Source organism: Cetorhinus maximus, chromosome 13 (genome assembly GCF_964194155.1).
Source record: "Cetorhinus maximus chromosome 13, sCetMax3.hap1.1, whole genome shotgun sequence".
NCBI lineage: Eukaryota > Metazoa > Chordata > Chondrichthyes > Lamniformes > Cetorhinidae > Cetorhinus > Cetorhinus maximus.
In genome coordinates, this window is record NC_135891.1 from 121,369,753 (window position 1) to 121,382,629 (window position 12,877).

The window sequence follows — 12,877 nt, forward strand, 5'->3', positions numbered from 1 at the left end:
TACCACTATATGATGAACAACCGTTGATTCCTCATCTGCAGGTCTGAAAGGGTGTCTCCATTTCCTCATCAGAACTCAAGTTTTTAATGTAATAGCATTCCGGAACTCCTTCTGCCTCAGCTTCAGTGTGAGCTGACTGTGCTAACTTGTTTAACTCTGGATCTGCTTTCTGAGCTTCAATTAATGAAGACATGCCAAACACTTCCTTTGAATTAAAAAGGAAGAAAGTTTCAGCTACTCTAACATCTGCTCATGGTATTACTTTGACCTCTGGTGATGACTTTGTTTAGCCATTGCTCTGGTCACCACACACAATGGAAAAATACCAAACTTGTTCTTGTAGTTGCTCCGTCTCGTTAGCCTCTCTCGGACTTTCCGTAATTATGGACGAAGCTGTAACTTTCACTCCTGTCAAATCATTCCCCAGGAGTAAATCAACTCCATCCACGGGTAATTTCTTAACCACTCCTACAACCACCGATCCAGACAACAAATCACACTCCAATTTCACTTTGTACAATGGAATTGTGATATACTCTCCACTTATCCCGTTTAGCTTTCATTGAACTCTCTAAAGGCAAAACTAGGTTCTTCTCCAGCAAAAGAGTTTGAGTAGCTGCTGTGTCGCTTAATACAGTTATGGGTTTAGCTGCATCATTTGATGAAAAATGGGTTATCTTTCCTTTAGACAAAACCCTTTATATCTCTCATCTACCTTATTCACTTCTCCTGCTTTCAGAGCAGAGTTTACCTCCAAACCCTTATTTGTAGTTAAAGCTACAATTTGATCCGTGACATTTTCTTTTTGAATTCCCTTTTTGGATTCACTCTTACAAACTCCAATAAGTCCCATGGGCTTCCCTCGCAACTTCCAGCATTCTGAACAAATGTGTCCCACTTTATTACAATGGAAACACTTAGGCCTTTGAGTTTCACCTCCACCCTCAGTACCTTCCTTCCTGATCTGGGGTGGAGATCTCAAGGTATTGCCAGCTATCCATTCTTTACCCTGGCTACTTGCCTTCCTTTCACTCTCCCACTATCTATCCTTTTCAAATTTATGGGGGTGATGGAAAAAGGGTTTAGCTTTATGGATCAGCTCATAATCGTCAGCCATTACTGCTGCCTGTCTAGCAGTTGCAACCCTTTGGTCTTCACCACGGGCTCTTATTACAGAAGGTAGGGAGTTTTTATATTCTTCCAAGAGAATGGTCTCTCTGTGAACTTCATAGGTAGTTTCAACTCCTAATGCTCATATCCACCTGTCAAAACTACTTTGCTTAATCCTTTCAAATTCAATGTAAGTTTGCCCAGGCTATTTCCTTAAATTTTGAAACTTTTGTCTGTATGCTTCAGGGATCAACTCATATACACTCAAAGTGGCCTTTTTCACCACATCATAATCCCTAGAAACCTCCTATGACAATGAGGCATAAATTTCCTGTGCTCTACCTGTCAATTTGCTCTGCATGAGCAATGTCCAGTTTTCCTCTGGTCAGTTCATCTGTTTAGCCAACTTCTCAAATGAAATAACGAATGCTTCAACATCCCTTTCCTCAAATTTTGGAAGAGCTTGCACAAATTTAAACATCTCCCCAACTGGGCTCTGATCTGGAATAAGTCCTGTCTCACCTACTGGTGTCTCTTCTTTAATTCCAGCATTTTAAGTTGGAATCCTCTGTCTCTCTCTTTTTCCCTTTCATCCTTTTCTAACCTCACCATTTCTAATTCCCTTTCTTGTTTTCTTTTTCTCTCCTGCCTTTCTGCCTGTTCCTTTTGGAATGTCCTTTCTCTCTGCTGCCTCGAGTTCCAATTTTTCTTATTTGCAACTGAAAATGAGCCCACTCCATTGAACCACCCCTTGGAGAACTCAGACTCTCAGGTATTCCTTCCAATTTTGAATGCTGTGCCATCTCTTCGATTACCTCTGCCTTACTAGTTTTGGCAGGCAATCCTACTCTTAATTTACTTGCCAATTCGATTAATCTGGCCTTTCGGATCCCTTGTAAAATAGTCAGGGACACCTCTTCCACTTACAGGAAAGCTTTAGCAGTTTCCAGTGCCATCTTATGTTTGACAGTACACACCTAGTGTTTCCTTTTAGCTTTTATTACTTACTAAACCTACACCCAAATCGTCTTTGTCTTTTGTTCCAATGTATCCCAGACTCAACCCCCAGAACTTTGTCATGACTCACTGGGGATAGTGCGCTGTAATATCAAGCCCCACTGCTCCCCGAGCTGCGACAAATGTGAAAAGTTTGACCAAACCACCAGGTTGCCCCAATTCTAACTAACTGTTTAATTTAGGTTAACAGAATACGAACACCAGATTTGTAAACTTAATAAGTAACTGTTTATTGAACAAACTGTCATTAACCAGTGGCAAAAGAAAGAAATATGAACTGCTAATTTCCAACACTTTAACTTAAACTCTACCCCCTTCTTAAATCCCCCTACACACACACACAAGACACACAAAACCTGGATCTTAAGGATGGGATAAAACAATTCAATAACACCAGTTCCGGAGTACAGGATTCGATGGGTTGATTTTGGTCGATGTCTCCCAAATTCCTTTCAGTTCTTATTGATGACACGAGGTGGTTTTCCAACACTTTCAGTAATTAGTTCACTGGTTAAGAACTTGCTTTTCAATGTTTCTAACAGTGGTTTTCCCATTTCCCTTTTTACAGAGAGCAGGTTATAGAGATATGAGAAGAAAAGAGAGCTAGCTATTATTGTGGAATTACTGGAATCTTCCCAACACAGGAAAAATAGGTTTTAGGCCTTGTTCCTTTCAGGCTAGGAGCTATTCAGCTGCACTGCTCTTCACACAAACTCTGGTCACCTGGTCAGGGGCCAATTAAAATGCTGTTGTCAGGCAGCTCCCTTGGTCCAGGATTCCTTTCCGGCACCATCCTGTCTTTCATCGCACCCACTGTTCCCAGGCCGCAACATTGTATATATTTCTCATCCTGTTCGAGTGGACATGTCTCTCAAACGGCAGCCATTGTAATTTTAAAATCCACATTCCAACAGAAAATAAAAGGATATGTTCTTTACAACAGTCCAACTGAAATAAAAAGCTATGTTCCTAAATGTGGAGATTGGAGAGATGGACTGGGTTCTGTGAACATGTGGAGATCAGTGTGGCTGCTTTGGAATTGATGGCCAGTTCTTGTTCCGAATTTGAAGTGGTGCAGCTTTCAATCATTCTTTTTTTTTTCCAGGAATCAGGAATAGTTTAGATAACTGTGAGCATGTTCCAAACCAGGATCAGCTGGACCACGACAGTGATGGGGTTGGAGATGCCTGTGACAGCTGCCCAAACATCAGTAACGCAGATCAGGTACATATCAGGTGCTTGACTAGAGCTCCCAGGACACCCTCCACTCTCCATTTAACATACCCTTGTTCTTTGCCCGGCACCCCTCACCCTCACCCCTGCCCTCGCCCTCTGGCCAGGTACCCCTCACCCTCACCCCTGCCCTCGCCCTCTGGCCAGGTACCCCTCACCCTCACCCCTGCCCTCGCCCTCTGGCCAGGTACCCCTCACCCTCACCCCTGCCCTCGCCCTCTGGCCAGGTACCCCTCACCCTCCACCCCTGCCCTCGCCCTCTGGCCAGGTACCCCTCACCCTCCACCCCTGCCCTCGCCCTCTGGCCAGGTACCCTTCACCCTCCACCCCTGCCCTCGTCCTCTGGCCAAGTACCCCTCACCCTCCACCCCTGCCCTCGCCCTCTGGCCAGTTACCCCATATCCTCCACCCCTGCCCTCGCCCTCTGGCCAGGTACCCCTCACCCTCCACCCCTGCCCTCGTCCTCTGGCCAGGTACCCCTCACCCTCCACCCCTGCCCTCGCCCTCTGGCCAGGTACCCCTCAGCCTCTGCCTGGGACTCCTCAGCCTCCTCCCAACGGCTCATACACCAGCTGCCAGGAATGTTAGGGTTTGCTTCTCTCTGGGCTTCTCTCTAGGGTGTCTCTAGCTGCCTGGGGGGTGGGGATTCCTCTGTCTCATGGCGCGTTCCTCTGTCCCCCTGAGAATCCCACTGTCTGTCCTCACTGAGCTGGGATGAGTGAGATTGAATGGTCCTGATTTGATGCTGATTTGATTTTGATTTTTGCAGTTGGATAATGATGATGACCTTGTGGGTGATTCCTGTGATACCAACACTGACAGGTGAGGGCGACATCTTCACATTTAAACTGAGCGGGGATGCTGGATGCAGGACAAATAATTAAAAAGAGAGCAGCTGGACTGAAACTAGTGTTTTGAGAGAGATTATTCTAAACTTAACCACAACAATCCTCTGTGCTGAGCATCCATTAACTGTCACTCGTCAGTCTGCAGCTGGGAGCTTAGAAGTTATGAGGAGATGGGAATAATGTGTGTGTGCATGTGTGCGCATGTGTGTATGTGTTTGTGTGTGTGTGTGCACGTGTGTTTGTGTGTGTGTGCGTGTCCGTGTGTGCGCACATGTGTGAATGTACGTCTGTGTGAGTGGGGGTATGTGTGTGCATGTGTGTGTGCAACTGTGTGTGTGGGTTTGGGTGGGTGTGTGTATGTGTGTTTGTGTGGTTGGGTGGGTCGGTGTATGTGTGTGTGTGTATATGTGTGTTTGCGTGCGTGTGTGTGTGGGGGGGTGTGTGTGTGGATGTGTGGGTGTGTGGATGTGTGTGGGTGTGTGTGGATGTGTGTGCTGTGTATCTGCTGTGTTTATTTGTGTGCATGTGTGGGTGTGAATGTGTGTGTATGAGTGTGGGTGTGCGGGTATGCCTGTGTGTGTATGTGTGGATGTATGGGTGTGCGTGTGTGGATGTGTGTGGGTGTGTGTGGATGTGTGTATGTGTGTGGGTGTGTGGGTGTGTGTGGGTGTGTGTGGATGTGTGGATGTATGGGTGTGCGTGTGTGGATGTGTGTGGATGTGTGTATGTGTGTGGGTGTGTGGGTGTGTGTGGATGTGTGTGGGTATGTGTGGATGTGTGTGGATGTGTATGGATGTGTGGGTGTGTGTGGATGTGTGTATGTGTGTGGGTGTGTGTGGATGTATGTGGGTGTGTGTGGATGTGTGGATGTGTGTGGATGTGTGTATGTGTGTGGGTGTGTGCATGTGTGTGCTGTGTATCTGCTGTGTTTATTTGTGTGCATGTGTGGGTGTGAATGTGTGTGTATGAGTGTGGGTGTGCGGGTATGCCTGTGTGTGTATGTGTGGATGTATGGGTGTGCGTGTGTGGATGTGTGTGTCGGTATGTGTTTGTGTGTGGGTGTGTGTGCGTATGGGTGTGTGTGTATGTGTGTGTGGTTGGGTGGGTCGGTGCATATGTGTGTGCGTGGTTGGGTGGGTTGGTGTATGTATGTGTATATGTGTGTGTTTGTGTGTATGGGTGTGTGTGTGTGTGTGCATGTATGTGTGTGTATGGGGGTGTGTGTTTGTGTGCATGTGTGTGCTGTGTTTGCATGTGTGCATGTGTCGGTGTGAATGTGTGTGTATGTATGTGAGTGGGCACGTGTGTGTGTGTGTGGATGAGTGTGTCGGTATCTGTGTGGGTGTGTGTGTGTGGATGAGTGTGTCGGTATCTGTGTGGGTGTGTGTGTGGGTATGGGTGTGTTTTCAATTGCTTACGGGGTGTGTGTGTCGCTGGCTGGGCCAGTATTTATTACCCATCCTAATTGCCCTTGAGAAGGTGGTGGTGAACTGCCTTCCTGAACTGCTGCAGTCCTTGTGGTATAGGTACATCCACAGTGCTGTTAGGGAGGAAGTCAGTATTCCTTTTGGAGGGGAACTTGCAGGTGGTGCTGTTCCTATGCATCTGTGGCCCTGGTACTTCTGGTTGGTAGAGATCATGGGTTTGGAAGGTGCTGTCTAAGGAGCCTTGGTGAATTCCTGCAGTGCATCTTGTAGATGGTACACACTGCTGCAACTGTGTGTCAGTGGTGGAGGGAGTCAGTGTTTAAGGTGATGAATGGGGTGCCAATCAAGTGGGCTGCTTTGTCCTGGATAGAGAACTGGTCACTTTCAGGTTGGCAAAATGTGCTCAGTGGTGTGCCAAAGGGATCAGGCTGGGGCCTCAACTATTTATCATTTATATGAATGACTTGGATGAAGGGACCGAATGTACGGTTGCTAAATTTTCTGATGACAAAGGTAGAGAGGAAAGTAAGTTGTGAAGAGGACATAAGGAAACTGCAAAAGTATTGAGTGTTGTGGGAGCTGCACTCATCCAGGCAAGTGGGGAGTATTCCATCACACTCCTGACTTGTGCTAGTAGATGGTGGACAGACTTTGGGGAGTCAGGAGCTGAGTTACTCTCCACAGGATTCCTAGCCTTTGACCTGCTCATGTAGTCACAGTATTTATACGGCTAGTCCAGTTCAGTTTCGGGTCATTGGTAATCCCCAGGATGTTGATAGTGGGGGATTCAGTGATGGTAATGCCATTGAACATCAAGGGGCAATGGTTAGATTCTCTCTTATTAGAGATGGTCATTGCCTGACACTTGTGTGGCGTGAATGTTACTTGCTACTTGTCAGCCCAAACCTGGATATTGTCCAGGTCTTGCTGCATTTGGACATGGACTGCTTCAGCATCTGAGGAGTTGCGAATGTTGCTGAACATTGTGCAATCATCACTTCTGACCTTACGATGGAAGGAAGGTCATTGATGAAGCAGATGAAGATGGTTGGGCCTAGGACACTACCCTGAGGAACTTCTGCAGTGATGTCCTGGATCTGAGATGACTGACATCCAACAACCACAACCATCTTCCTTTGTTCTAGGTATGACCCCAACCAGTGGAGAGCTTTCCCCCTGATTCCCATTGACTCCAGTTTTGCTGGGGTTCCTTGATGCCACACTCGGTCAAATGCTGCCTTGATGTCAAGGGCAGTCACTCTCACCTCACCTCTTTATCTATGTTTGAACTAAAGCTGTAATGAGGGCATGTGTGTGTGTGTGTGTGTGTGTGTTTTTTAATTCTTTCACTGGGTGTAGATGTCACTGGCTGGGCCAGCATTTATTGCCTACCCCTAACTGCCCTTGAGAAGGTGGTGCTGAGCTGCCTTCTTGAGCCACTGCAGTCCATATGGTGCAGGTACACCCACAGTGCAGTTAGGGAGGGAGTTCCAGGATTTTGACCTAGTGACAGTGAAGGAACGGTGATATATTTTCAAGTCAGGATGGTGAGTGGCTTGGAGGAGAACTTCCAGGTGGTGCTGTTCCCATCTATCTGCTGCCCTTGTCCTTCTAGATGGTAGTGGTTGTGGGTTTGGAAGGTGCTGTTTAAGGAGCCCTGGTGAATTCCTGTGTGCGTGTGTGTGGTTCTATGTGGATTTGTGCACGTGTGTTGGTGTGTGCTGGGTAGGATGATGTGCTAATTTTACCATGAACAGTTGGGATGTTATCTCTCTGCTCTCAGTGACGGTGATGGGCACCAGGACACCAGAGATAATTGCCCGACAGTTATTAACAGTGCCCAGCTAGATACAGATGGGGATGGAGTTGGTGATGAGTGTGATGACGATGATGATAACGATGGAATTCCTGACATGGTCTCCCCTGGACCAGACAATTGTCGGCTTGTAGCTAATCCAACACAAGATGATCTTGATGGTGAGTGACTGTTTCTGTCTCTCTTTGTCTCTGTCTATCTCTTTCTGCTCCAGAGAGAGGGGGAGTGGGTCAGAGAGGGAGGGAGAGAGAGAGAGGGGGAGTGAATCAGAGAGGGAGCAAATGGGACAGAGCGAGAGTGAGGGAGAAATGGAGTGGGCAGAGCGAGGGGGAGTGGGTAGTGAGAGGGGAAAAGTGGGGCAGAGAGATGGGGAGTGGGGTAGAGAGAGAGAGGAAGTGGGGTAAAGAGAGAGGGGGAGTGGGGTAGAGAGGGACAGAGTAGGGTAGAGAGATGGAGGGAGTGGGGTAGAGAGAGGGAGGGGGTAGGGTAGAGAGAGGGATGGAGTGGGGTAGAGAGGGGGAGGAAGTGGGGTAGCGAGAGGGAGGGAGTGGGGTAGAGAGAGGGAGGGAGTGGGGTAGGGAGTGGAGAGTGGAAATTGGGGTTGATGCAATAGAAAGCAGAACACTGGGGTGCTGACAGTGGGCCTGAGGAGATTCCATAGATCAGAGGTCAGGGAGGGAGTTGGAGAAATTTTGATGCTGATGTGTTGGACATATGCAGAATGAAGGATGGCGAGAACAGGATACGGGTGAGAGCTCGTAATGTGCCTCCTGTCTCGTGGTGACAAAAGCTTCATTGGGAGGCTGAGAAACGGTGGGAATAGAAATCCTTCTTAATGATAGAATGTGAGCTTTGAAATTCTGCTCAGGGCTATGGGGAGAGAGCGGGGCAGTGGGATTAGTTTGGGATTATTCTTGCAAAGAGCTGGGATAGCCATGTTGTGTGAATTGAAGGGTTTGAGTCAGGGTTAAAATTAGGGTCGAAAACAAAAAATGCAGTAAAAACTCAGCAGGTCTGACAGCATCTGTGGAGAGAGAGACAGAGTTAACGTTTTGAGTCTGTATGACTCTTCTACAGATCTGAAGAAGAGTCATACAGACTCAAAACGTTAACTCTGTCTCTCTCTCCACAGACGCTGTCAGACCTGCTGAGTTTTTCCAGTGTTTTTTGTTTTTTTCAGATTTCCAGCATCCACAGTATTTTGCCTTTAAAATTAGGGTTAGGGTTAGGGTTTGGGTCGGGGTTGGGGGTTTGTGTTTGGGTTTGGGTTGGGAATAACTCAGATGGTTTGGACAGCTGAGTTAATGTGAGATCCCTGAGTTAAACTTCTCATTTGAAATGCAGGTGATGGGATAGGAGACGCCTGCGAAGGAGATTTTGATGACGATAAGGTCATTGATATTATCGATGTTTGTCCTGAAAATGCTCAGGTTGCACTCACTGATTTCCGAGCCTATCAGACTGTGATCCTGGATCCCGAGGGAGATGCACAGATTGACCCGAACTGGGTCGTCTTAAACCAGGTACCTCAGCTGTCAGTGTTGGACAGTCACTGAGACTGGGCTGGACTTTATTGAGAGACAAATTTCTGTACTTGTGTCTGAGAAATGGTTCAGGCTGCTTCACATGGAATTAATTTACAAATCCCAGAAATAAACACAATTAAACACAGTCCCAATAATTTGTAATCGGTAATTATAATACTGACACCCTGCAATGTCCTATTCAGGCAGATCAAGTTGACAACTTTAGATTATTGCTGTTAAGTTGAAATATTATTTATGATTGAATTTTCAGTTTACAGCAACTGTTTACACTATTTCACCAGGTTCTTTCATGCTAACCTGTTCTTACAACCTTTACAAGTCTCCTTCAAGATGACACTACCCTTTTCAGACCTGTGCAACTGTGACTGGGACAGAAATGTTCCAGCTATGTGGCAGCATTGCTTTTAGACAGTTTGTGGTTTATTTTAAAGATGTGTCTAAGAATTTTAATCGTTACTCATGGTCAATATTGCAGGGAATGGAAATTGTCCAGACAATGAACAGTGACCCGGGTCTCGCTGTTGGTAAGAATGCTCCAGCTTGTTCTTCTTTTAAATGATGGCGAAATTTCTCAAAGGTGGAATCAATATCACACTTTGCTGGCAGTGTTTGATGGGGACAGTGGAGAGGGAGCTTTACTCTGTATCTAACCCCGTGCTGTACCTGCCCTGGGAGTGTTTGATGGGGACAGTGGAGAGGGAGCTTTACTCTGTATCTAACCCTGTGCTGTACCTGTCCTGGGAGTGTTTGATGGGGACAGTGGAGAGGGAGCTTTACTCTGTATCTAACCCCGTGCAGTACCTGTCCTGGGAGTGTTTGATGGGGACAGTGTAGAGGGAGCTTTACTCTGTATCTAACCCCGTGCTGTACCTGTCCTGGGAGTGTTTGATGGGGACAGCGTAGAGGGAGATTTACTCTGTATCTAACCCCGTGCTGTACCTGTCCTGGGAGTGTTTGATGGGGACTGTGTAGAGGGAGCTTTACTCTGTATCTAACCCCGTGCTGTACCTGTCCTGGGAGTGTTTGATGGGGACAGTGGAGAGGGAGCTTTACTCTGTATCTAACCCCGTGCTGTACCTGTCCTGGGAGTGTTTGATGGGGACAGTGGAGAGGGAGCTTTACTCTGTATCTAACCCCGTGCTGTACCTGCCCTGGGAGTGTTTGATGGGGACAGTGTAGAGGGAACTTTACTCTGTATATAACCCCGTGCTATACATGTCCTGGGAGTGTTTGATGGGGACAGTGTAGAGGGAGCTTTACTCTGTATCTAACCCCGTGCTGTACCTGTCCTGGGAGTGTTTGATGGGGACAGTGTAGAGGGAGCTTTACTCTGTATCTAACCCCGTGCTGTACCTGTCCTGGGAGTGTTTGATGGGGACAGTGTAGAGGGAGATTTACCCTGTATCTAACCCCGTGCAGTACCTGTCCTGGGAGTGTTTGATGGGGACAGTGTAGAGGGAGCTTTACTCTGTATCTAACCCCGTGCTGTACCTGTCCTGGGAGTGTTTGATGGGGACAGTGTAGAGGGAGATTTACTCTGTATATAACCCCGTGCTGTACCTGCCCTGGGAGTGTTTGATGGGGACAGTGGAGAGGGAGCTTTACTCTGTATCTAACCCCGTGCTGTACCTGTCCTGGGAGTGTTTGATGGGGAGAGTGTAGAGGGAGCTTTACTCTGTATCTAACCCCGTGCTGTACCTGTCTTGGGAGTGTTTGATGGGGACAGTGTAGAGGGAGCTTTCCTCTGTTTCTAACCCCATACTCTACCTGTCCTGGGAGTGTTTGATGGGGACAGTGTAGAGGGAGCTTTACTCTGTATCTAACCCCGTGCTGTACCTGTCCTGGGAGTGTTTGATGGGGACAGTGTAGAGGGAGCTTTACTCTGTATCTAACTGCATACTGAGTGATGAAGGTGTTTCTGCTGGGACTTCTTGACACTCTGGGTGTTATGGCCTCTCACACAGGTGTGGCTCGTCCTCCACTTCATGTCCCAACATCTATGGTGTTGAGAATCAGAAATAATGCATGACCCAACTTTTCCCCCCAACCCATTTTGACCTCCCCTTTACCAGACCTTCACTGACTGAGAATGAAAGGCGGTGGCTTTCACATCGTTGAATCTTTAAATCGAGCGGCTTGTTCTTTCTCTTCAGGTTACACAGCCTTTAATGGTGTGGATTTTGAAGGAACGTTTCACGTTAACACAATGACGGATGATGACTATGCCGGGTTTATCTTTGGCTATCAGGACAGTTCCAGCTTCTATGTGGTGATGTGGAAACAGACAGAACAAACGTATTGGCAGGCCAATCCTTTCCGCGCTGTGGCAGAACCTGGAATCCAGCTCAAGGTGAGTGACTGATCTGGATTTGCAATCTTAACGTTCAGGACCCAGACCACATGGCAGGAGCCATCTCTACACCCACAGCACCCCAACCCCCACTCTGTATCAGCCCCTTGGTCCCTCTCTCTCTGTCGCACCCTCCTCCCTTTAACTCCTCCCTCCACCTCAACTGCCCACCCATGTTCCCAACTCCACATCGCCCGCTCCGTCCCTCTTGACACTCTGGGTGTTGTGGCCTCTCACACAGGTGTGGCTCGTCCTCCACTTCATGTCCCAACATCTATGGTGTTGAGAATCAGAAATAATGCATGACCCAACTTTTCCCCCCAACCCATTTTGACCTCCCCTTTACCAGACCCTCACTGACTGAGAATGAAAGGCGGTGGCTTTCACATTGTTGAATCTTTAAATCGAGCGGCTTGTTCTTGCCAGCTCCAAATGTGGTCAATTCTGGTCTCGTATAAATAAATCTCAGTGTTTGTTCTCTTTCTTTACGGCTTTTCTGTTGCATATTTCTACCTTTGTTGATTTATATACCTGCTCTTTGATAAAAACTTTGAGAGGTGAAATAATTATAGGGAAAGATCAAAGAAGGGTGGGACTAATTGGATAGCTCTTTCAAAGAACCAGCACAGGTATGATGGGTCAAATGGTGTGACAGATAGCCCTAGTGGGGGTGGGGTGGGGGCAAGGGATCGAAATAGGCTAAAAGGTGGAGATAAAACGATGGATGGAAATAAATTTTTAAAATAATAACAGAAATAGGTGGGAAAAGAAAAATATATATTAAAAAGATATAATAATTATTAGAAAAAAGGGAACCAAAAAGGGGGTGAGGATGGAGGACAGAGTTCATGATCTGAAGTTGTTGAACTCAATGTTAAGTCCGGAAGGCTGTAAAGTGCCTAATCGGCACTTTCTCATCCTGCTTTTTACCCTTAATGTCACCATTAGCACATCCTTTAGCTAACATCACCACTGTCAACACCCCTTTGACCTTTTGTTTATGACATCTTTGGCAATCTCTCCTTTGCCTCCGCCTATCACTGGCCCTCTATCCAGCTCCACCTGTCCCACCCCCCTTAAACAGCTTATATTTCACCACATTTCTATTTCTCTTTAGTTCTGATGAAGAGTCATACGGACTCAAAACGTTAACTCTGTCTTCCTCTCCACAGATGCTGTCAGACCTGCTGAGTTTTTCCAGCAATTTTTGTTTTTGTTTCAGATTTCCAGCATCCGCAGTATTTTGCTTTTATCTTACAGTTGAGACATTATCTCACTAACCGTTACAGAATCTCACAGTGCAGAAGAGGCCTTTTGGCCCATCGAGTCTGCACCAACATGTGGGAAACACCTGACCTACCTACCTAATCCCATTTACCAGCCCTTGGCCCATAGCCTTGAATGTTATGACGTACCAAGTGCACATCCAGGTACTTTTTAAAGGATGTGAGGCAACCCGCCTCCACCACCCTCCCAAGCAGCGCATTCCAGACCGTCACCACCCTCTGGGTAAAAAAGTTTTTCCTCAC

General features: G+C 47.1%; 1 protein-coding gene across 2 annotated transcripts in view; it reads left to right on the top strand.

Moving 5' to 3' along the window:
- comp (cartilage oligomeric matrix protein) overlaps positions 1-12,877 on the top strand; it is a 62,288-nt gene that overhangs the window by 36,042 nt on the left and 13,369 nt on the right. For both annotated transcript variants that reach the window (XM_078556187.1, XM_078556188.1), the window contains exons 11-16: positions 3,233-3,351; positions 4,130-4,182; positions 7,419-7,612; positions 8,796-8,974; positions 9,474-9,522; positions 11,152-11,348. In XM_078556187.1, coding sequence (XP_078412313.1) covers positions 3,233-3,351; positions 4,130-4,182; positions 7,419-7,612; positions 8,796-8,974; positions 9,474-9,522; positions 11,152-11,348 — 791 coding nt within the window. The remainder of the gene's footprint in view (positions 1-3,232; positions 3,352-4,129; positions 4,183-7,418; positions 7,613-8,795; positions 8,975-9,473; positions 9,523-11,151; positions 11,349-12,877) is intronic.